This window comes from Castor canadensis, chromosome 2, assembly GCF_047511655.1.
Source record: "Castor canadensis chromosome 2, mCasCan1.hap1v2, whole genome shotgun sequence".
Taxonomy (NCBI): domain Eukaryota; kingdom Metazoa; phylum Chordata; class Mammalia; order Rodentia; family Castoridae; genus Castor; species Castor canadensis.
Window position 1 is genome coordinate 158515386 of NC_133387.1, and position 25116 is coordinate 158540501.

General features: G+C 49.6%; 1 protein-coding gene and 1 non-coding gene across 7 annotated transcripts in view; one reads left to right on the plus strand and one right to left on the minus strand.

Moving 5' to 3' along the window:
- Positions 1-2755: 2755 nt before the first annotated feature.
- Ankdd1a (ankyrin repeat and death domain containing 1A) overlaps positions 2756-25116 on the plus strand; it is a 43253-nt gene continuing 20892 nt past the window's right edge. For 3 of the 6 annotated variants that reach the window (XM_074066211.1, XM_074066212.1, XM_074066215.1), the window contains exons 1-8: positions 2756-2799; positions 5029-5129; positions 9421-9519; positions 15628-15732; positions 16386-16484; positions 20112-20210; positions 20745-20843; positions 22600-22698. In XM_074066211.1, the coding sequence (XP_073922312.1) occupies positions 2766-2799; positions 5029-5129; positions 9421-9519; positions 15628-15732; positions 16386-16484; positions 20112-20210; positions 20745-20843; positions 22600-22698 (735 nt within the window). In that variant the 5' untranslated portion in view covers positions 2756-2765. Of the gene's footprint in view, positions 2834-5028; positions 5130-6968; positions 7101-9420; positions 9520-15627; positions 15733-16385; positions 16485-20111; positions 20211-20744; positions 20844-22599; positions 22699-25116 lie in introns of all 6 variants that reach the window. The other 3 variants (XM_074066216.1, XM_074066213.1, XM_074066214.1) reach the window with 3 other exon arrangements.
- On the minus strand, positions 7570-7759 carry LOC141420935 (U2 spliceosomal RNA). Its single transcript, XR_012445658.1, has one exon. It is a non-coding gene; the product is annotated as a U2 spliceosomal RNA (small nuclear RNA).

Below are 25116 nucleotides of genomic sequence, written 5' to 3' on the forward strand. Positions count from 1 at the left end.
TTAGAGCCTCTAGAGGGTGTGACAGGCCACCCAGCAGGGCTGTGATGGGGTTGGGGGGGACACTCCATCCGCATTCAGAATTACTCTGTGTGGAAAACGAGGCCAGGCAGAGACACTAGGATGTTAGGAAGAGCCAGAGACAGGTGGGAAGGTAGGGAGAAAAATGGTGCTGTGAGAGGGACAGAGAGGGTGGGATGGCCTTTAAAACTGACACTTTAGCTAGTCTCAAAAAATAACAAGGAACTCACCAGTCATGGGAAAAGGGTGGGGAAGAGCTGTTCCATGCCGAAAGGAATAGCAAGTACAAAAGTAAGGCAGGACAGGAGATGATGATTCATCCTGCTGGAGGAATTTTCACAAGGTTAATTTTATTGTTTTGTTTCTTCCTGAGGATTAAAAGAATACCATTTGGAATGATATACACCCTTACTAAGTTACAGAGTGGAAGCCCTGAAGGCTGGTAGGCCTCCTACAGGAAAGCCAACAGGGCCTTCTGGGCTGATCTGGAAATAAGAGATGGGTATGGTTCGGCCTGGACGAGGGACTGCTCTGTTGAGGATGGGCAAGCTTCTGCCTGGTCAGAGTCCCCTGACTCCTCAGTCTTCCCAACACTGGTCCCTCAGGTGTAGGCTCCAGGCTCCCCAGGGAAAGAAGGAGAGGCTGCAGGAGGAAGAGGACAAAACCTCAGGCATTTTGGCCACTCAGGGCCACAGACACAGGCAGCAGCAGTGCTAGCCAACTGCTCTCTGGTACCCAGCTCCCACCCATCTTGGGGGCCAGGCCTTCCCAGAAGTCAGGTCTTGGAGAGTGACCAGTGCGTGCCTTCTGCCTGCTCTGACTCCATCCAGACACTGGCCACCAACCAGATGCTCATGTCATGGGCTTGTGAATAGGCCACTTGGGTTAAAACTCAGTCTGCCTTTTATTGGTGTAAGGTACGCTTCAGTTCCTCAGCCATAAAATGGGATGATAGTGTCCATTCGGTAAGGTGGCTTGGGGAAAAAAATGAGATAATCCACTCAAAGTACTTGGGTGGGAGTTCATTAATTCTTAGCTGTTTTCATTATGTCACTTTTCAAGGGCCATCTCAAATACTTCCTCCATCAGGAAGTCTTCCTGAACTGCACCCTGTGGATTAATGACAGAGATGTTCTCTCTCCTCTTATTCCTGGAAAACTAGTCATGAAACCTCTCAGGCTTTTCTGGCTTTTTGCTTTGGGGTGGAGATGTCTGGGACCCCACTAAGTCTAAAGAGGCTATAAATCCAAAAGGCCCAAAAGGCAAAGAGAAGCCACAGACATTTCCCATGGGTCTGAAATATAACCTTTTTGGATATGTTTAACATGTATCTTTTTCTTTTTTCTTAATTGTTTATTTCTTTTTTGGCAGCCCTGGGGTTTGAACTCAGGGCCTGATGTGGCTAGGCAAGTGCTCTAACACTTGAGCCACCCCTCCAGCTCTGCACTAGATGTTTATAGCCATTAATTCCCCAGTCCCTTGCCTCCTTGCCCCACCCCCCATCAGTACTGGGAATTGAATTCACGGCTTGTTGGCCAGTGGTCAGGCCTCCAGACCTTTGCTTTCAGTGTTCATTGTTTTGTTTTGTTTTTTGGCAGCACTAGGGCTTTCTAGGCAGGCACTTTACCACTTGAGCCACTCCGCCAGCCCTTTTTTGTGTTGGGTATTTTTGAGATAGGGTCTCACAAAGTATTTGCCCTGGTAGGCTTCAAACCACAATCCTCCTGATGTCTGCCTCCTGAGTAGACAGGATTACAAGTGTGAGCCACTTATGCCCAGCTAGTTTGCTTTTTAAAATAGCACCTCCTGCCACTTTTTGCCAGGCTGTCTTCCAACAGATCCTCTGCTCCACCTCTGGAGTAGCTGGGATTACAGGGGTGTCCCATTATACCCCCCACCCCCCAACCCCAGGCTTCCAACACTGCAGAGGGCCACACTTCACCCATTCACTCTTCCAGTGATGGACACTGGCAACCACAAAACAACACAGCAATGAACATCCTTCCACTTGTCCCTTTGTGGGCCTCAAAGAGCATGTGGGGGTCTAGAAGCAAGAGCTGGATTTGAGTCATAGTTCACTGTGGTGACTTTCCCTTCTTGTCACAGATCTCCAAATGACAGCCTCAGGCTACTCCCTCCAGCAGTGGTGATTTGGGGAGGGAGGGAGGGAGGGAGCTCTCCAGCCTCCTCTCACACTGGCATGGTCCAGCTTTCTAATTTTTTGTTGTTGTGCTTTGCAGTACTGGGGCTTGAACTCAGGCCTTCACCTTGAGCCACTCCACCAGCCTTAGTTTTGTGATAGGTTTTTTTCAAGCTAGGGTCTCATGAACTATTTGACCAGCTGGCTTCAAACCTCAATCCTCCTGATCTCTGCCTCCTCAGTAGCTTGGAATACAGGCGTGAGAGCCCGGCCAGCTTTCTAATTTTTGCCTGAGCAGCTGGTGTAGGTGACACCTCATTGTCACTTAACCAGCACCTTTCTAATCATCAGTGAATGTGACACCTCCCATCCTTGCTCCCGGGTTTGCCAGACCACGGCCCCTGGGGTCAGGGTGAGAGTGGCTGTCGGAGGCTCCCGGGGGACACGCGGGTCCGTCGGTCTCGGCGGGAGGGAGCAGGAGGGGGACGAGCTGCAGATCCCCGGATCTGCGAAGACCGCAGTCCTCTCGGGCGCGTCCCCGACGTCCGCGCCCCCGCCCCGCCGGGCACGCGCCTCCCTCGCGCCGGGCGCGCGCGCGCGCGTCGGGATGGAGGAGGACCCGGCGTGCGACACCCACGGCCGTGAGTCGTGGGCCGCCAACCGGCCAAAGCCGAGGTGATCCCGGGGGTGAGGGTGGAGGGTCCCCATGGCATCCCGGCCCTGAGCTGCGTGTGGCTCCGAGCGCACCCGGGGACATCGGCCGCGGTCGCGGAGTGGGGGTCTCGGGGCGCGCAGACCTCGGCGGGGAGAAGAGGGGCGACCACCTCGCCGAGCGCAGGCTCGTGTGCGGGGCCTTGAGGCATCACTTGGCTTCTGCGCGGCCACGCGATGGCATCTCGTGGCATCTCCATTCTGCAGATGAGAAAGTTGAGGCGCAGGTGGTTAAGTGGGTTGCGGAGGTCCCAGGGCCGTAAAGTGGAAGAGATGCTGAAGACCCCCCCCTCCCCTCAAATGTCGGGGATGGGCCACATCAAATGGAGAACAGGAAACCTGGAGAGGAGGAGCGGTGGCCAGCCCCAGAGCCTCTCTCAGAGTGCCCCAGTGCCAGGGTGCCCCGGGGGGGGGGGGGAGGGAAGGCAGGGTCTGTGTGGGCATCCGCTAGCCTAGGGAGCTTTCACTGCCCTGCCTGGGAGCGGGGGAGGAGAAGCATTTTATCCTCGACTTCCTTGGAAGAAGAATGGTAGTGATAATGGTAGTGGTGGTGGTGCTGCTTTGGGCTCTGTGAACCAGACACTCGCTACAGGGACTTCTTTTCTGTTTTTAAGGGGATATGTGTGTGTGCTTGCGCGTGGGGGGGGCGGGTCATGCTTGCTAGGCAAAGCACTTTACAACTTGAGCTTTGTCCCCAGACCTTTTATATTTTGTTTTTAGATAAGGTCTTCCTTCTTTTGTCTGGGTTGGTCTCAGATCCTCCTGCCTTCCAATTAGCTGGGATTGTAGAGCTGCACCACCATGCCTGGCTAGGCGTGCTTTGTTTCTAATCACTGTAATAACTGTGCAGGGATGTTCACATTCCCATTTTGCAAATGAGGAAAGAGAGGCACCAGATAATTAAGTGACCTGAGTCACACAGCCAGGGCCATGTGTTGGATCCAGGGCCATGTGGTTGCCCAGGGGCAGCAGCTCTGAGGTCCAAAGGTCATATCCATGAGGCACCAGAGAGTGGCTTCTCTGTCTGCAAGCAGTGTGGGATTGCTCTGGAAAAACAAACCACATGGCCACTTGTCACTTCAACGCATCCTAGCCTCCCCTGCCGAGGGAATGGCCACCTGTCCCTAGATCTACAAGGGGCTGAGTGCAGACACTCACTCGTACCAAACATTTCGGATGTGGGTGTGGAGCGATAAACACTCAGGATTATTTGCCCTATAATGACTGTGCAGAGGGCCTGCAAGTATTTGTCCTCTGTGCTGGGGTGTCTGAGCACTTCTGGAGGAGGACAGGCATCCATTAAGCTGGGAATAGACTGATGGTGTCACTCACAGCAGCAGTTTTGTGGATATCCCCTGTGCCTGAGAGCTGTGGTGAATGAGACTGAGCAGAGCAGATGCAGAGGGGGCCCTAAGGAGCCATGGTCAAACCAAGGAGACCAGACTGCCTCGCAGTTGACCACAAGACAGGGGTCTTGGGGGATGAACCCAGACCATTATCAGCAGGTCTGGGTCTTCCTGGCTCAGATGCCAACCCACAGTGTGGCCTGAGCCCATAGCTGCCTGTGATCAGGGTTTGGCAGGGGCAGCTCTGAGATGGTGGGGAGGGGAGGAGGGGGAGACCACATGGAAAAGGGAGACCACAGGGATGGCAATGCAAGGTGGGCCTCTGTGTGGAGGAGCAGGAGTTAGGACTGGAGTGGGGACAGAAAAAGAAGAGGTGGAGGAAGGCTGGATGCCGATGGCTCAAGCCTGTAATTCTAGCTACTCAGGAGGCAGAGATCAGGAGGATCACAATTCAAGGCCAGCCTGGGCAAATAGTTGAGTTATCTTGAAAAAACTCAACACAAAAAACAGGACTGGCCAAGTTGCTCAAGTGGTAAGTGTTAGGCCTTGAGTTCAAACCCCAGTACCTGCCAAAAAAAAAAAAAAAAAAAAAAAGAGGTGGAGAAAGGAGGAGTTGGAAGGTTAGAAGTGGAGAGACACACCTCTGGCCCCGAGGAATTGCGGAATTGACCTGCAGTCAATCCTGGTTGCTTTCTACACTGGGCAGGGTGTGAAGAAGGTGGTTTCTGACTCTTCCATCCCCTCCCCCAAGAGAAGCTCTTGAATAGTGTGGGGGAGCCTTCCCTCACCCCACACCCCCTCTCCCCCACCCAGTGCTCCCCCTGGAGAGGCAGCTCCACCAGGCTGCCCGACAGAACCACATCGGAAGGATGAAGGAGCTGATCCAGAAGGTTGACGTCAGGGCCAGAAACCACGTACGTACTGCGTTCCACCACATAGGCTGATCATTGAGCTGGAGCCAGGTGTGTGTGTGTTAACTTGGAGGGAGGCCCAGGCTCTGCTTTCACCATCTGCATGAGGTCTCTGAGACTTTGAGTGATTGGGGCCCGGCCCAAGGTCAGGGTCAGGATTCCAAGCCAGGCTTGGCAATTCCAGGGCTCAAACTCTGAACTGGAGTGGTCCATCTGAAAGGCACCTCTCAGGGACAAAGGCTAGAGCCAGGAGGGCAGGAGGTCCATGGTCAGCAGTCACAGGCTAGCTGATGGGCAGCAGAGGGAAGGCCCTGAAGGGACAAAGGTGGAATGGTGCCTGTGGGCATAAGTCCAGGGATTCTGGACCAAGATAGGCCAGAACCTAGAGACCATGGGGGTGTGAGGCGATGACTTGATTCAGCTCTCAGAGCATCTGCTGCCACCCCTCCACTCTCTTCCCTGCACCCCCATGTGTGGAAAGCTGTGGTACACCCAGACCCATCCTGGAGCTCAAAGGTGGGGCAGCCCCAGCTTGTTGACCAGGCCTAAGGGAAGGCTGCAGGTGTTGGGGGAGTCCTAAGTCCTGCTGGGGAAAAGGACAGAGGGCGAAGCCACAGGCCTGGGTACCACATAGGTGCCCCTTCCATTTCCCACTGGATCTTCTGGTTGTCAGGGGCTTCTTGGAGGAGATACCAGGACCTGGCTGGAAAGGGCTGGATGTGGGATTCCCCTGCACTGTCTGTGGTGACACCAGAAGGGAGGGGCCCAGGCTTTCAGAGCCTGCCTAGGGAGCAGTAACAGGAACAGAAGTTCTGGGGTGTGTCTGCTATTTTCTGGTTTTCAGAGCACCTGTTTCCCAGTGTCTTCCCCAGAGAGGTGAACAGGGTAGGAAGAATTAGGCCTGTGTCATGTGGCATATGGTGACTGAAGCCTTGGTCTCAGTCCCTAGACAAGCAGCTGCAAGGAGGCACGACCTTGCAGGATGACAGGACACAAGTGCTGTTCTTCATTGTCTACTGGCACACTCATTGTCTCATTTATCTACCCACTAAGCATTTATTATGCACATACTCTGTGCTCGCTGCTGGGGACAGAGCAGAACCTGGAACAGATATGGTCCCTGACTCTCGTGGAGCTGAGAGTCTGGTGGGAAAGGACAGACATTGAGCTGAGTATTCCATCTTTACTCTGATGGGCTGTCCTGGGAACATGGGGAGAGGAGTCAGGGGTTTATCCCACCCAGAGGGGTCCGGGAAAGCTTCCAAGGAGCCAGGTGACAGGCAGAGTTCCAGGCAGAGGGAACAGCATGGACAAAAGCCCTGAGCAAGGAAGGAGCTGATCCCCAGAGAAGGGACGCAGCTTACCGGAGATCACAAGAGTCAGTGTTCCTTTCATTGCTCCTCATAAGCTGGAGATTGTGGAGGCCAGAACAGGGTGCAGGTGGCAGCCCACGTTCCCAGCCTGTGCAGGTGTCCTGAGGACTAGAGACCAGTATGAACTGCTGGGGAGCTGGACCATCAGCTCTGTTTAGAGGGAGGAACCCAGGTACTCAAAGACTGGAACAACCCTAGGTCACACGTGGCTAGCTAGCAAGAGCAAAGCCTTAGAGCTGGGCAGCCATTCGGCATTTCTGGAAAGGAGAAGTCGTGAAGAGCTTCAGGTGGTCCTGGTCAATGTGTCTCACTATGTTTGTTTCAGGTCAGGGAGAAGGGGGCCAGAGTGGGACTGGGTCCTCAGCCAGCTGGTCACCAGAACCAGCAATGGCTCCTTCTGATGAGGAGGGTATGGGAGGCGGGCCAGGCAGTCAGGTGATGGTGGCGACAAATTTCCTCTGCCCTGCAGGTGGGCAGGGTGGCCCTGCACTGGGCTGCAGGTGCTGGGCACGAGCAGGCTGTGCGGCTGCTGCTGGAACACCGCGCAGCTGTGGATGATGTGGACATGGTAGGCACCTCAGGGAGGCGTGTCTGTCTATGTGTGTGTGTCTGTCTGTCAAGAAGGGCAGAGCATCAAGATCTCTCAGGTCTGTGAGCCAGTTATCATTGCTGAGATTGTCACTGACACACAGGAACAGGCTGGGTGGGCATCAGTCTTCAAGGACAGTGTCACTGCATTGATTCCATTCTCCCTCTGTGTTATCAAGTGCCTGACAGGCTGGGAACCTTTCCAGTCTCTCATGGTACCACGTGAACAAGAAGAGCTGTAGGCTGTAGAACAGATCATTGGTTGGATTGATAAGGGCCTGGTTAATAAAGTCATCAGGAGGAAGCTCAGTCATGAGAGCCCTCAAAGCTCTGTCCTGGCTCACACCGTAATAGACATCTTGTAAAGAGAGTCTTACTGAACACATCAGCAGGCAGCATGTTGCTGAGAGACAGCACTGCAGACTAGCAGGGTCTGCAAGATCGGCTCTATAGGTTTGGAAAAAAGTCTTTTTTTTTTTTTTTCTTGGTGCACTGTTCCTGAAGTTACTGCAATACAGGTCGATGTGTGGAGTGGACGGAGCAAGCTCCTATTCCATCTCCCTCTTCCAAAAATCCATTTACTATATTGTCCTCAGATAGAGGACGTATCAGATATTAAACTGATAAGAACAGATACTACACTTGATCTTAGCCAAAAGGCCGAGAAGCGATAAGTCTGTGTCTTAATTTAAGAATCTAAGCCAGGTGAAGCCAGCTGCCGGTGGCTCATGCCTGTAATCCCAGCTACTCAGGAGGCAGAGATCAGGAGGATCAAGGTTCAAAGCCAGCCTGGGCAAATAGTCTGTGAGACCCTATCTTGCAAAAAACCCAACACACAAAAAGGCTGGTGGAGTGGCTCAAGGTGTAGGCCCTCTAAGCCAGGTGAGGTGGTACATTGCTGAAATCCTAGCATTTAGGAGGTGGAGGAGGATTGTGAGTTCAAGGCCAACCTGGGCTATGTAGCACAACCTTATGTCAAAAAGCAAAACAAAACAAACAAGAATCCAAATTTAGGGCAGGAGTAGAGAGGGAGTAAATAAGTCAGTGGTACAGAACCTGCCTAGCTTAGCCTGCCTGGAACACTGGAGTTCTATCCCCAGCACTAGAAGGAAAGAAAGAAAGGAAGGAAGGAAGGAAAGAAAAAAACAGCTAAATTTAAATTTTTAAAAAATTAACTGCCCTGCAGAGACTCAGCTGTCTGTAGAAATGTTCGTGGTTGTTTTGGCTTCTCTGCCCACTGTCCCCACCATGAGGGGGCTTGAATACTGGTTGGGGTGGGGTGGGTGACAATACCTCTTCTCACCATTGGCCCCATGTCCAAGAAAAGAACCAAGTGCTGCAGGGACAGTGGCTGCCCTCGGCTGCAAAACTCACAAGGACCAGGATCCCTGGAGGTGACCTTGGAGCACTTAACATAAGCTAAGGAAGAGCATCTGGCAGATGGGTGCCTGTGCCCAGCTGCTCCAGAATGCCCATGGGGTAGAAAGACAAGGGTGCAGTTGGCAGTGCTGCTGAGCACAGCAGCCAGCAGAACAGTGTGTGACCTGCCCTGCTGGCTTGGAGGAGGGCAGTGCCAACCTCATGGAGGATCTGGGGAGAGTTCAGCAGTAACTCTCAGGTGCTGTCCAGGGTGAGGTCTTCGTAGTCCTGAATCAGGAAGTCAGTTGACCATGTGAGCTTTTCATGAAGTTGTATTTAAAAAGGTGAGATTTTGAGATTGCTTCCTTCCAATTTTTCTTTTTCCATACTGGGGCTTGAACTCAGAGCCTTAACCTTGAGCCACTCTGCCAGCCCTTTTTGTGATGGGTATTTTTAAGATAGGGTCTTGTGGACTATTTGCCTGGGCTGGCTTTGAACTGTAATCCTCCTGACCTCTGCCTCCTGAGTAGCTGGGATTACAGTCATGAGCCACCGGCGCCCTTCCAATTTTTTTGTTTTGAAGTGGTCCTACTTTGGGCTGGTGGAGTGGCTCAAGTGGTAGAGTGCCTGTCTAGCAAGAGTGAGGCCCTGAGTTCAAACCACCATACCACCTAAAAAAACCCTTGTTTAAAGTGGTCCTACTTAATGTTAATGAAGTGTGATGGGAGTAGATAGCGGCTGTTTATCTTTAGGTTTCATTTACAAAAAAAAAGTTGTGGAAGTCTTACAGTTATGCATTAGCCTGTGCTTTAGAAAGCAATAGAACTTCCTGGTCTTTAAATTCCTAAAGTTTGGTGGGGCTGGGTGGCACTTACAGTCCCGTGAGGTGGCATGGTTTGGCCATGTGGACGCAGGGCCCGGTGGCATGGCCACGCCTCCGCAGTCTCTCCTCTCCTCCCTGTCCTCTCCCCCAGTTTGGGATGAATGCGCTTCTCCTGTCTGCCTGGTTTGGCCACTTGCAGGCCCTCCAGATCCTGGTCAGCTCCAGGGCTAAGATCCACTGTGAGAACAAGGTAAGGCCTCAGCTGGAGCTGGCCCCTGCCTCCAGTGTATGGGCTTGCTCCCACCTCTGCCCCCCGTCTTTCCCCACAGGTGCACAGGTCCGTTCCTACCTCTGCGCCCCACCCTGCTCCCACGTGGACGAGTCTGCTCCCACCTCTGCACCCCCCCTTCCCTCAGGCACATGGGTTTGCTCTCACCTTTGCCCCGCCCTCCATACCTGTCCCAGCTTGCCCCAGCCCTCTGAGAACCCTGCAGAAGCTCCTGTTGAGCTGAACCCTGTGACGTCCCCACTTGAGCTGCTTGTCAGGGGCTGAGAAGGACCTAGGGGCAGTGTGTTCCCCAGCAGCTACAGCTTCCCTCTTGTGGTCACCCCCTCCCTTCACTACTTTGTGGTATTGGGACAGTGCCCAGCCCTTTGGCCAGTCAGCCTCCTTATTTACAGAGAAATCCATTTTACCCAGAGGGTAGTTAGGAAAATGAAGTGTGGTGGGGTGGAAGATGCAGGACCCGTGTATCAACCCAGAGATCTGGGTGAGTGACTCTAGTGCCATAAGACTTACGTGTTTCCATTCGGAAATGGGGACACTCTGACCCACCTTGGAGCAGTGGGAGAAGCAAGGGTAGTACTGGGAACCTGGTGTGTGTGATAGGGAGGAGGGCCCGGCAAGCCGGAGTGTCTGCAGTCTTTCCACTGCCTCTCACCTTTTCGGTATCAGTGGCCCTTGATAAAATGGGAGTGTTTCCAGGTCACATCCCTTCCACAAGGAGTTCTCAACCTGGGTCCTTGGAGAGAATTCAGGAGACTTATGAACTTGAATCTAAAAGCATGCATATTTATTTTAACTAATTTATGCCTGAACATTTGCAACTCTTTCAATGATAAGTGTAAGAAGTATTAGTACCTGTGATTTTGTCACCAATAGAAAATGTAGCCATTTTCCTATCACATTGAAGTTTTTGCAGTTATCTTAAAAATTCTCTTTGTGTGGGGCAAAGTGGCTCACATCTGTAATCCCAGCTTCTCGGGAAGTGGAGATTGAGAGGATCTTAGTTGAGGCCAGTGCAGGTAAAAAGCTATAGAGATCCCATCTCAAGTCGGGTGTAGTGATGTGCATCTGTAATCCTGGCTATGAAGGAGGAAGAAGTAGGAGGATTAAGGTCTAAGAAAAAGAGAGAGCCTATCAGAAAAATAACCTAGCTGGGTGCTGGTGACTCACGCCTGTAAGCCTAGTCACTCAGGAGGCAGAGATCAGTAGGATGGCGGTCCAAAGCCAGCCTGGGCAAATAGTTCTTGAGACCCTATCTCAAAAAAACCCATCACAAAAAAAGGGCTGGTGGTGTGGCTCAAGGTGTAGGCCCTGAGTTCAAGCCCTAGTGCCACCAAAGGAAAAAAAAAGCAAAAAACCAAAAACAAAACCTAAAGCAAAAAAAGAAAGGGTCAGGGGCTGGAGATAGGGCTCAAGTGGTACAGCGCCTGCCTAGCAAGTTCAAGGCCCTGAGTTCAAACCCCAATACTGCCCCCACAATCTCTTAATATTCATTATTGCTTTGAAATTATAGTAATAGAGCTTTCATTAAACAGTGTTGTTTAACGGTTCAATACAGAAGCACGTAAATTACTAGATTGAAAACTTGGTTCTCAACATTTGATAACTCCATTTCAATAAAACAGGTTTCTTTTTATGGTAGGCAGACTAATGCCACCTTCCCTACAAAGATGTCTGGATTCTAATCCCAGTCCTGTGAATGCCAGAGCCTAACATGGCAGAAGGAATTTTATGAATAAGATTAAAGACCTTGAGGTATGGCCCTTATCCTGAGGTGCCCATGTGGAACCCGTAGTTCTTACAGGTGAACAGGGAGGAGTGGGAGAGGCAGAGGGGAAGGCATGAGGAAGGAAGCCAAAGTTGGAGTGAGCAAGGAATTGGAGCAGCCTAGAACAGCTTTTGGAAAAGGCCAGGAAACTGATTCTCCCCAGAGCCTCCAGAAGAAACGTGGCTCTGCCCCCATGTTACACTTCTGGCCTCCATGACTGTAAGAGAATAAAGCTGGCCAGGCATGGTAACATACCTGTAAGCCCAGCACTCAGGAGGCAGAGGCAGGAGGACTGCAGGTTCAACATCAGCCTGGCTACATAGTGTGAAACCATCTCCAAAAACAAATAAGCAAACAAAAACTCAAAACAGCACCCCCAATAAAAAAGGGGGGAAAGTGCTGTTCTATGGCACTGTTTCCAGTAATTTGTTATAGCAGCAATGAGAAACTTAGCACATCATTGTGTCTGTGTATTTGATTTAAAAATTTCTCATCTATTTATTGTATGTATTTTTTTTTATTTAGAGAATACTTTATTAGTTTCTGTAATCAAACCCATGTAGATAAGACCTTACATATTTAATACAGTGCATTACCCCTGTACAAATGGAAAAAAAATTAAGTTTAACGTTTCTAGACCAATATGGCTATTAATTTCTGTACAATGCCAACTCAACACAGTAAACCGGGATACTTTTTTCCAAAGTTGACAGCACAGCTAAAGTTTCCAAAAACTCAAATTATATATATATGTGTATATATATATATATATATATATATATATATATATTATTGTATGTATTTAAGCAAGTATTGTTCCGAGAAGAGGCCACAGGCTTTGCCAGATGTCAAAAAAAGGCCATGGCATGAAGAGGTTTGGCTTATGTCATCATTAGAATCTTGTTGGCAGTGGTGACAACTCCTGGGGGAAGACACCCCTGTGTTATGGGTCATAGAACCCAAACCTGAGCGGGGGAATGCCGAATCTTAGGAGGGCACCCTGAGAAGACACCAGCATCCAAGCTCAGGGTCCTCCTGTCTTGATCTGCCTGGCCTGGCTTGGCTTGACAGGGCTCAGGGGTTCTGGGAAATCCTGTAGCTGTCTTGATAGATTTGCCATAAACAGAGATGGATGAACTTTAGTGTTCTAGAATGGGGCTGGGGCTTGGGGTATATGGAGAGTGAGGTTTTAACCACTGGACTCTGTAGTGTTCTGATTTTGGCAATAAATCACTCTAAAACTAGCCGGGCACTGGTGGCTCACACCTGTAATCTTAGCTACTCAGGAGGCAGAGATAGGAGGATCATGGTTTGAAGCCAGCTCGGGCAAGTAGTTTGCAAGACCCTATCTTGAAAAAAACCTTCTCAAAAAAGAGCTGCCAGATTGGCTCGAGGTGTAGGCCCTGAGTTCAAACCCCAGTACCGCAAAAAAAAAAAAAAAAAAAAAAAAAAAACTCTAAAACTTAAGGTCTTTATTATTATTTTTTTTCCCACTACTCGGGCTTGAACTCAGGGCCTATACCTCAAAGCACTCCACCATCCTTTTTTGTGAGGGTTTTTTCGAGATAGAGTCTCTCGAACTGTTTGTCCTGGCTGGCTTCGAACCATGATCCTCCTGATCTCCCTGCTTTGAGTAGCTAGGATTATAGGTATGAGTCACTGATGCTTTTTATTTATTTATTTATTTATTTTTTTGACAGCACTGGGGTTTGAACTGAGGGCCTCACACTTAATAGACAGGTGTTCTTATTGCTTGACAATTTTTTTTTTTTTTTGCTGGCACTGGGAATTAAACCCACAACCTCAAGTGTGCTAGAAAAGTTCCATGCCAGTGAGCAACACCCCCAGCCCCTTTTATTTATTTTCATTTTATTTTGAGAAGTGGTCTCTGTAAATTTCCCAGGCTAGTCTAGAACTTGTGATCCCACTGCCTCAGCCTCCCCGGAAGCTGAGATAACAGGTGTGTGCCACCACTCCCTGCCACCTCAACACTTTTGAAGAGTGGTAGTCAAGAATTTGGTAGAATGGACTTTGATTTGAGTTTGTCTGATGTTTTCTTCATGAATAATGTGAGGTTATAGAATTCAGGAAGAACACCACAGAGCCAAGCCTTTCTCGTCCCCTCACATAGGGGCTGAAGGTACCAACATGACCTGTCACTGCTGATGTTGACCTTGATCACTTGGTTAAGGCCGTGTCTGTCAGCTTTCTCCACTATAAAGTCAACATTCTTTCCAAACCCTGTTTTTAGGAACTCTTCGGGGTTTTAATTTGCATTTAATTAATGTGTAACAATGTAAGATATTTTTCCATGTACAAACTTCTCATCCCTGTATTTTCTTTGGTGTCTAAATTAACTACTTCTACCACTTATTATCATTGTCATCGTCATCATCATTATTATTATTATTTTGCAAAGGCTAATCCAACTTTTCCAATTGATCGATGGATTGATTTAGATGGTTACTGTGTTGCCTAGGCTGGCCTTGAACTCCTGGGTTCAAGTGATCCTTCTACCTGAGCCTTCTGAGTAGAAGGGACCATAGGTGCAGGCCACCACACCTGGCTTTCTTCCAAAAAAAAATTTTTTTTTTGGTACTGAGCTTTTTTTTCTTTATTGTTGTGCTAGGTACTTTGTGGCATTTACAAATGTATATCTTCCAAATTATTTTTTAATTGGGTTATTGAATTTCTCGCTGATGAGTTTTTTAGAGTTCTGCATATATTTTGGATGCATTTCATAGTAAATTATAGACATCAACATACTTCCTTCTAAATACTTCAGCTCGCACAGCATTAACCAGAATTCATTCTCTTTACATACACTCAAATACACAAATCTAAAGTTTATACTCATTGAAATTTGATCACTATAGCCATTGTTCTGTAGATATTTTTGTATGCATGTGTTCTGGTTAGTTTTTGAGTCTCTGTTTTTGCCCACACTAGCCTGGACTGCAATCCCATTGCACACTTCCTTCTGTAGCTGGGATGACACATGGGCACCACCATGTCCAGTTTTTTCTGTTGAGATGGGATTTTGAGCACTTTTTTGCTCAGGCTGGTTTAGAATTGTGATCCTCCCTATCTCAGACTCCCTCATAGCTGGTATAACATCTGTGCAACACTGTGTCCAACTATTAGTTGTGATGGAGGGACAGAGGGGGTTTCCTCTCAAATTTTTTGCCCAGGGTTGGCCTTGAACCACTGTCCTCTTGATCTTTGCCTCCCTCTCAAATAGCTAGGATTGCAGACTTGAGGCACTTGTACCCAACTTGTTCTGTTGATTTTTGTGACCCATTGCAGTCTGCTATTTAGAAAACTGCTTCAAATAATCTGACCTTCATGCAAGGCAGTGATGGGATACCTGGGAAAATCTTCCCCATTTAAATATTGCTTTTGGGCTCAAGAAACTCCCTTCTGCCTCCCCCTTCCGCTAACCAGAGCACTTCTCTCTAGATCCTGCCCATCCTGTCTGTTCTCAGTTCTTCCTGGAAGGTTAGGAGGTCACCACCCAGTGATAAGTGCTGAGCACTTAGTCACTTGCTTATCATTCCTAGCTCTATGAAGGAAGCAGGTGCCTAGAACCTTCACAACTGTTCTGTGAAGACACTCGGGGACTTTTTTTTTTTTCATTATAGCTGAGGTTTGCACTCAAGGTGTCACACTTGTAATGCAGGTGCTCTACCATTTTGAGATACACCTACAGTCCTACAGTCCATTTTATTCTGGTTACTTTTTCTTTCTTTCTTTTTTTTTTTAGTGGCACTGGGGTTTGAACTCAGGGCCTCATGCTTGCTAGGCAGGCACTCTTACTGCTTGAGCCACTCCACCAGCCCACTCTGGTTACTTTTTGAGATAGGGCCTCAGGAACTATTTGCCTGAGCTGGCCTCAAACCATGATCCTCCTGATCTCAGCCTCCCAAGTAACTAGGAATATAGGTGTGAGCCACTGGTGCCCAGCTCTCATCTTACATTTTTGAATCATTTCTCAGTTTATAAAATGTTTCTCTGTAGGTGATGCCATCAGTCCTCTAACCTCCACTGAGGTGGTCAGGGATTATTATCCTGACTTGGCCTGTATACAAACACAGGCTCACACCAAGACTGCAGTGTTGATGAGTGTGGAGCTGGGTTTTGACCTCTGGCATCTTCACTCCCGGCTGCCCCAGTCAGCCATCCCCAGCCCCACTGGTCATTTACAGCCTTGTTTTTCCATGGGGAGCTGTGTTCTGGGAGACAGGCAGTGTATGAGAGAGGCCTCCCTTCACAGACCACAGAACTCTCTCTGGACTTATTTCCAGGACGGCCTGGCTTTATTGCACTGCGCAGCCCAGAAAGGTCATGTGCCTGTGCTGGTGTTCATAATGGAGAACCTGGAGGATGTAGCCTTGGGCCATAAAGACAAGGTGAGCCCCACCACAAAGCTGCCGGCCCCTCCCATTGGCTGGGATTCCTGGGACCCTTCCTGCTCACTGCCTTACTACGATCCTGGTAGGCATCTTTTGATCTGTGGACAGACTGTGCCTACTAGAGTGGAGGATGTCAGGGCACAGATGGTTGGATACAAGCAGACCATGGCCATTTGCCTCAGAGTGGCCCTGATCACAGACTAGATGGCTTAGAGAAGGGAGCACTGCTTCCTGCTTCCCAAAAGAGTTGGCATTTGGTGAAGGCACTGGAGTTGGAGTAAGGTTGGGAAAGGGCAGAAAGCACCACTGGAGCTTCAGAGGCAGGAAAGCACCCTAGTGTGTGAGTTCAATGGATCGAACTCTTGGGAGGGAAGGCCAGAAGGGACTGGGGGTCCTTGTGGCCATTTTAGCAATCAGGGAGCCTTAGCAATCAGGCCTTAGCAACCAGGGAGCCACCAAAGGATGGCAGTGGGAGAGGGGACCTCCTCCCCAGGAGGCTGTTTTTGGGAAAGTGTGTGGGGTGAAGGGTGGTAGAACAGCCTGGGCAGGAGAGGCCGCTGCAAACCAGAGTGGTGGGAAGCAGAGGCCAGGGCAGGAAGCCCACTGACAGTCAGGGTGAGGAGTCTCACTGTCCCTTTCCTCCCGGCCAGCTGGGAAGGACTGCGTTTCACAGGGCTGCTGAGCACGGGCAGCTGGATGCTCTGGACTTCCTCGTGGGCTCTGGCTGTGACCACAGTGTCAAAGACAAGGTACTGTGACTGTGAGACACTCTGGGCTCCTTACCTAGCAGAACGACCTGCCACCTTCCTGGCACTGGCACCTCATCTGTGCCTGAGTCTGACTCCAGCTGTGCTGAAGGAGCATGTAACCAAAAGACCAGAGTCAGATGGGCATCCAGCAGGCACTTTAGCGGATCATTCCTATGCTATGGGTTGGGATTCAGAGACATCCGAGGTACAGTTTCTTATTCAAGGAAATTCACACCACAATCCTAGAAAAAAAGCTACGATCTGAACTGGGGTTGTGGCTCAAGCAGTAGCAAGATTAAGGCCCTGAGTTCAAACCCCAGAACCTAAAAAATAAAAGAAAGCAGTGACCTGATGTGGTAAACCAAAATGACAAATCTGATTGGTTGGGGTGCTGCCTAGAGTGGGTTGAGCAGGGTTCCACTGTGCTGTGTAGCTGAAATACGGAGAAGAGTTAGGGTGACAGTACACACCTGAGGATATTTGTCTTCGTGATCTGTGCTCTGCCATGACTGGGCAGCAGAGTGCTTTTCTGCAGATCTCACCAACGTGAGAACGGGGGAGGAAGGGGGAATCAAGGGGTCACCCTGTAAATGATGCAGTGGGCTGTAGCAAATCACGGGACAAACGTTGTGGCAAATTCTAAACAATGCTTTCCACAGAGGGAGGAGCCTCTTATTAATCTCCTGATTAATACAAGGGTATTCTTCTTAAGACGAGTGACCAGGAGAGAAGGAGCTGTGTTTATGGGGTTGTAACAGAGCGCTCGCAGAAAAATGCACCCCACGATCTTAGTGCTGGAAGGCCTTCATTAGGGCCAGTGCCACCTTCTTACTTATAGAGCCATGAAACTTGAGGCCCAAAGGGGAGGCCTTTGCCAAGGCCACATAACAAGAGAAAGGTGGTGCAGGGCCTGGACACAGCATCCTGATGCAACCTGTGTGCTCCTCCCTCTGTCTAGGCTGCCTCCAGAACACTTGACCCCCTTGGGGAATGCACTGGATCAGCTAGCTCACACTCATCCTTTGAGGACAAAAAGGCTAAGTTTGATCTTGAGACTGAAGTCCTATTTCCTTCATTCTGGAAACATGGGCTGAGCAGGTCTGCTCTGTCACAGACCTTGGCCATAGAACTGGGAATGCAGAGAGGAGAAAGGACAGGACAGACTTGCCCAGGAGGCAAATATGATCAGATCTCTGGGCCTCAGGAGAGCAGAGGAGAAACCCCCAGCTGTGATGAACACATCTGGAAGTCCGCAATCAGGAATTACAAGAAGCAACTTCTAGAATTGCATGACCCTGTTAAGTTCTGTATTTTCAGATTAGAAGTGTTGAAATTCATTTGGGGTGTAGCACAATCAGCTTTTCAAGGTTTGGGCCATTGAAGGTCTGACTGCTGCTAGGACCCAGTGGCCTGCCAAGGATAGACGGTCAGAGCCAAGGACAACACAGGTCGTACCATACCTGCTGAAATGTTAGGGAGTTCTAGAGAGCCAAGAGAGAGAGTTCTTAATTCCACTTGGAGTGGCCATGTGTTGTTGATGAGGCCTCACAGAGGTGAAGATGCTGGATGTCCCCCAGGTAGAGGGAAGAGGGCATTCGGCCCTAGGCCAAGGCCACCATCTGCCCAGTCCTCCTGCCTCTGAGACCCCTGCCCTGTCTCTGATAGGCAGTTCTTGTTGACATCTGCAGTTTCAAAGGGAATGACATGAGTATTTATAACCCAGATGGATGAAGAAAGCCTGGCAGCTATCCACCCTTGTTAACTAGGGTGCATACTAACCCCTCACCTGTCACCTGCATCCTTCTGTCTCTCTACACAATGTGTCCTGCAGCACCACCTAAGCCACTGTGCACCTGTCTGCAGCAGGGAGGGGAGGAGCTATAGAGAGGGATTTAAAATTTATTAATACAATATCACAATGATCAAAAAGGAAATTTAAACATTTCATCTTTAGTTCCATAGCATAGCTATATCTGCCTTATATGTGTGAATTTTTCGTTTGGAGGATATGTTTTTAACTTTTTTTGATGGTTAGGATCAAACCCAGGGCTTCTACCACTGAGCCATAGGCCCAGGTCCTGTTTTTCAATATTTTAAGCCCTGCTCTGGCTGTGGTGTGCGTTTCCTCTATAGTGGGCTGTTGGCATCTGTGCTAAATGTGGCTGTTGGGAGGCATTGAGATGGGCCAGGAGGGAGGGGAGTGCTTGAGCTAGGAGCTTCTCCCCTCCCCCAGTTCAGCTAAGTGCCAGGGGCTGTTTGGACATGTGAGCCACCAAAACTGGGCCTCCCTTCTGATGGTTTGTGGGTTCCTCAGAATCCTTGCTCTGGTCCTCCATTGTGTTTCTTTTTAGGGTTGTACCTTTTCTTTGCCCAGCCACTTCCAGCTCCCTTCCCTTTTATGGGGCTCCTTTATCCCTCCATGTGCTCTCTGCAGTAAGACCCCTGTAAATGCCACCCCTAGCAGGCTGACCTCAAAGGGAATTCTCCTTCTCTTCTTCCTCCTCTTCCTCCTTCTCCTCCTCCTTCTCTTCCACTTTGCTCTCCCTCTTCCCCTCCCTTTTGAGTGTCTTGCTATGTCAAACTCCCGGGTTTAAAAAAATCCTCCTGCCTCAGCTTCCCAAGTGCTGGCACCACAGGCACACACCACAGTACTCAGCTTTGGAGGGTCCACTTCTAATACAAAGACATTGTGCCCGTTACCCGGCCCAATGGAGCCACCTCTCTGGGCTCAGTCACTGTCGCCTTTAGACTTCCCAAGCTCTCTACGCTGTCCTCAACAGCCCCTCTCACATTACTGACTCATTGAACAATTATCTACCGAGTGTTTGCCATGTGCCCAGGCCTTATTCTAGGTACTGGGGAAAACTTCCAAGAACAAAACAGACAGACCTTGCTGTCCTCGTGGCGCTTATGTTCTAGCACAGAGTCAGACAATGGAGGACAAGTTCTGTGCACATCAGTGACAAGTGTGTCGAAAGGTGACCAGTGCTGTGGGATACAGAAAAAGGAATGCACAGCAGGACAGGGGGTCAGGAAGACAGACCTGGGGAACTGCAGGTGCAAAGAGCATGGTCAGGTGGCCATACCACTCTGAGAGAAGAAGCTGATGTCTCCAGCAGAGGCTTGAAGGAGGCTGGAGGCTGAGCCACACAGCTGCTGGAGCCAGCTGAGCCCAGGGTGTTACCGGAGTCCAGTCCTTGACAGTGTGAGGGTACAGATCTGGGGAAGCTGAGTAGGGACTGGCTTTAGATGGGCATATGGAAAATAAGGTTTGTTTTATTTTGTCATTATTTATTTGTCTATTTTTTGTACTCAAGATTGAACTCAGGGTCTTATACTTACTGTTTTAGTCTTTAAGTAACGTGCTGCTTTGAAGTGTAAGGAAGGAGACTAGGGCTTCAATCTTATGAGTGCCCGAGTTGTAGTGTTTGGTACAGTTCTTGGGGACAGGGTGGCATTGGCCTAGCTTGTCACAGATTTTCTCCATGACTTTGAACCTGTCCCTTCTACTCCCTGGGCTTCAGCTGCTGTGTCTGTGAATGAGGGGCAGCCCTAGCACAGTCCTGTGAGGCCATGTAATTCTGGGGCCCTGTGTCTGCCAGCCCCTCAGGCACCCTTCTCCCGCAGGAGGGGAACACAGCCCTTCACCTGGCTGCCGGCCGGGGCCACGTGGCTGTGCTGCAGCGACTTGTGGACATCGGATTGGACCTGGAGGAGAAGAATGCAGTGAGTCACCACCTGGAAAACAAGGAGATGTGTCGCTCTCTCTCACTTCCTGCCTTCGAGGAACCCCTGGCCCTTGGTGCTATCTGATTTTCACCTGGTAGAGGCCTGAAGCCAGTTGGCTAAGGAAATGTCCTCACACTGTCACCAACCAGGAAAAGACAGGCAGTAGCCCAGAACCCAGGCTGAGTGGGTGCGAAGCAGGACAGGTTCCCAGGATGTCATGCACAAGATGTATGTGCCACAGAAGGAGAAGGCACCAGCCCAGATGGCCAGGGATGGCTCCCTGGAGAAGGAGGGACTGAATGAGGGGCCGAGAGGGCTTGAAGGGCGGGGAGCAGAGACATGGAGTGGGGCCAGCGTGTCATGTGCACTCCCCACAGCGAGAATGCCAGGTGCAGGTGCATCCCAAGCCCCAGCCTTGTCAGCAGGCAGCGGACAGCTCAAGGATCCACAGCCATGGCCCAAGGGCAAGCTCTCCCCTCAGGGTCTGACTCAGCATCCCCACATCCTCACCTCTGTCCCCATGTGTTGCAGGAAGGCCTCACCGCCCTGCATGCGGCTGCAGAAGGGACCCACGCCGACTGTGTGCAGCTCCTCCTCAGAGCTGGCAGCAACGTGAATGCCCTCACCCAGGTAGCCTGGCCTCCCTCCCCTGCTGAGCTCTGTGACCTGGGACAAGTTACTTACCTTCTCTGAGCCCTTTTTCCCAACTATAAAATAGGATGATATCTGCTTACCTTTTTACATTGCTGAGGATTAAATACCTAGCACAGAGCTCGGGACATAACAGGAGTCATCTTAGTGTTGGACACTTGATAATTCACAAAGCCTCCTTTTAGCTATGGCCTCAGAAAAATGCACCTATTTTACAGATGAAGCTTAGAGAGGCTTTTTCTCACACTCTTGTAAGAAGCAAAGCTGTGAGTCTCAAAATCCTGTTCCCCTGACTGCAAGGCTTTCACCCACTAGTGGACATGTTCCCTGACATGGTGACAAGAACAGACAAGGGCCTCATGCCTCTCCTTCCTCCTCCACCTCCTTCCCCTCCTCCTTCTGTTCCTCCTCCCCCGACCCCCTTCTTCTCCTTCCAGTACTGGGGATTGAACCCATGGTCTCACACATGCCAGGCAAGCACCTTATCACTGAGCCACACCTTCCCTGCCCCTGTGCTGCTTTATCTTTTGGCAGAAAAGTGGAGCGGTGAGAGAGCCCACAGGAAACAGGAAAAACACGAGGGGTGGTCTCGCTTTATGACAACGCTTTGGTGATAAATAATCCAGTCCCACTAGAAACATCTCTCTCAACCACTAACACCTCTCAAAGCCCCCCCCCCACCTCATGGCAGTCAATTTCAGAGGGGACAAACTGTGTTCAACCCATAGCACCAATAAGTCACAAAATATGTAATTTGCACAAATATGAGAACAACTTCCCCAGCAGGGTCACTAGGGCAGGAGCTGCCCCAGGACACTCAGCATTGGTATGGTATCACTCTTTGGTGAGCAAGGTCCTTTCCCTGTGCCCAGCACAGTAAGGTCTTGGGAACAAAAGGACATGGTGACCTCTCTCACAGTAACAGAGCTAGGAATCTGGAGGTTGGAGAGGTCACTCCAGCTGGGTGGACCTTGTGTGGTTGGAGCTGCTCACTGTCCTGGTCCTTGTGGTCAAGCCCAGCCCTGAGGTTTCTGATAGAGGCCACTTCCATTCGACACTTCTACCCCTCAGAGAGTCTTCCAGCAGGGTCTCTGAGGAGGGTCAAACCCAAAGTGACCATACTTCTTACTGAAAGGTGGAAAGGAGCCAGGTGCACTGGCTCACTTGGGACTTTGGCAGGGTGACCCACTCATCCCAGTTTCCCCATACTGTCTGGTTTGGTTCCAAGGTCCCTTCATCTGGCACACTGGGACAGCTGGTCACTCAAGTGGGGTCTGCCTGCTGTGAGGCCCATGAAAAATGATCACAGGCCCAGAGTGGGCTGACTGAGGAGAGCACTTAGTCTCACCCGAAGTCAAGCCCTCCACTCCAGCCTGTAGGCTCCTGTCCAGACATGCGGACAGCAGCTGCAGCTGAAATCACGTGCCAGGTGGACCATGCCCTGTGGTTCTGGCCATTCTCAATGGTCCTCATGAAACTATCTCTTGAACGTCTACCATCTGTGTGTCTTTGCCAGCCAAGGAGTTTGGCAGGTTTTGGTCTGTGTGTCAGAGTCTATAACATGAGATGAGGAAAAGGCTGGGACCATAGTGGGCTCTTTTCATAGTCACCAGGCCTGGGCACATCATTGTGCCAGGGGCTTGTTAGACTCAGATGGATATGAATCCCAAAGTGCCATGTCACCGCCAGTATGAGGGGTCCTTGTGACATCACACTGATGCCTGTTTCCTTCTAGAAAAAGCGAAGCTGCCTCCACTACACGGCCCTTGGTGGCTCTGAGGACGTATCCCGGGCCCTTGTCCACGCGGGAGGCTGCACCAACGTGGCTGATCATGTAAGTGTGGGGGCCTGGATTGAGGGGCCCCCTATGGCAGACTGCCATGACTGCACTGATGAGGCACAGCAGGGAGAAATGGACACTTCTGGCCTTTGGGGTTGGGTGGAGTTGAGACCAGGGCACCTGCAAGTAGGTGTCAAATAGTGTGTTCTGGCTTGAACAGGACCAAAACCACCCAGCGTTTTCTCCTGGCTGACTGATCTCCTCATATTAATCTTTTCTATAACTGACCTGGCCTCTTAGTTCATTTTTTTCTGGTTAAGGTACATTTGGTCACACACAGAGACAGTGTAATCCTGTGGGTAAGGCATAGACTTTGGTTGTGCATGGTGGTTCACACTTGTAATCCCCAGCACTCCAGAGGCTGAGGCAGGACGATTATGAGTTGGAGGCCAACTTGGGCTACATAGTGAGACTGTCTCAAAACAAACAAACAAACAAAACCAGACACAGACTTGGTTGTCAGACAACCTAGTTTGAACCCTGGCACTATCCTTTACAACAAAATAACCTGGGGCAAGCTGCTTTGAGCCCCCTGGGCCTCTGCTTTTGTATCTGTATGAATGATTATTCTTCCTGTTATGTAAATGAGGAAACATCCATTGTTTAATTAGAAAGGGGTCATTTATTATAAGTAAACCAGGCACTGGTGGCTCATGCTTATAATCCAAGCCACTAGGGAGGCAGAGATTGAGAGGATCACAGTTTAAGGCAGCTTGGGAAATAGCTCATGAGACTGCATCTCAACTAGTAGCTAGACATGGGGGTGCATGCCTGCCATCCCAGTTCTGTAGAAGGCTGAGATAGGGAGGATCACAGTCCCAGACTAGCCCAGGAAAAACCATTTGAGAGACCCCATCGCAATGGAGAAAAGCTGGGTGTCGCAGGCATGCCTGTCATGCTAGTGACAGCAGGGAGCATAAAATTGGAGGATTGCAGTCCAGGCTGACCTGGGCAAAGTGAGACCCTATCTCCAAAATAACCAGAGCAAACAGGGCTGGAGGCATGGTTCGAGTGTAGAGCACCTGCCTAGCAAGCTCGAAGCCCTGAGTTCAAATCCCCATGTTGGCAGAAATAAACAAACAAATATAATGATTATATAAACAATGCAGTACAGTTCATTGGAATGCAGGAAAAACACGTCCTTGACCCCCAGTCTCTAGGAGAGCAATGGCTTTCTTTGTTTCCCGGGTTCCTCCCACAAGCTTCGTAGCACCTCCCACTAAAAGAATACAGGCTGAGAGCGATTTGGGGGAGGTTATGTTTTCTGTTTTCCCCATCAAGACACCAGAGTCCTGACTCCAGTCCATGCCTCTCTGCAGCCCAGGAAGACATCAGTCCTCCTATTACTCTTGATTAATGACAGCTGTGGTCCCAAGACCACATACCCTTTTCTTAGCAGTCCCCCAACTGTTGGACATTTAAGTTTTTTCCAATTTTGCTACAATAAATAGTGATTTCTTGAACATGCTTATGGAAGCTAAGTTTGAATTTCCTTTGCATTATATTTGTGTTATTTATTTATTTTGGTGGTACTGGGATTTGAACTCAGAGCTTTGAGCTTGCCACACAAGTGCTCTACCACTTAAGCCATGCTCCTGATCCTTAAAATTTAGATCAGCATACAAGAGGCCCTGGACTCAATCCCTAGTACGATCAAAAGAAATTAGCCATTATAATACCATAGGTTAATTTAGAGTTAATTAAAATGGCTTTACTATGTAAGTTTTCATCTAGGAACATGACACCTATCGCTATATTCAAATACTAATCTAAATCTTGTAACAAAATTAAACTTTAAAAACATTAAAGGAGCTGGCTACTGGTGGCTCACGCCTGTAATCCTAGCTACTCAGGAGGCAGAGACCAGGAGGATCATGGTTTGAAGCCAGCCTGGGCAAACAGTTTGCAAGACCCTATCTCAAAAAACCCTTCACTAAAAGGGCTGGTGGAGTGACTCAAGGTGAAGGCCCTGAGTTCAAATCCTAATACCTCAAAAAAGATTAATTAATTAATTAATTAAATTAATTCCTTTAATTAAAGGAATAAATCATTTTTATATTCATATGTACATACAATGTTTGGGTCATTTCTCCCCCCTGCCCCCACCCCCTACCTGAACCACCCCACCACCTGTCTTCCCCCCCCACCCCCCTCACTTCCAAGCACAAACTATTTTGCCCTTATGTCTAATTTTGTTGAAGAGAGAGTATAAGCAATAATAGGAAGGAACAAGGGTTTTTGCTGGTTGAGATAAGGATAGCTATACAGGTCATTGACTCACATTGATTTCCTGTGCATGGGTGTTACCTTCTAGGTTAATTCTTTTTGATCTCACCTTTTCTCTAGTTCCTGGTCCCCTTCTCCTATTGGCCTCAGTTGCTTTAAGGTATCTGCTTTAGTTTCTCTGTGTTA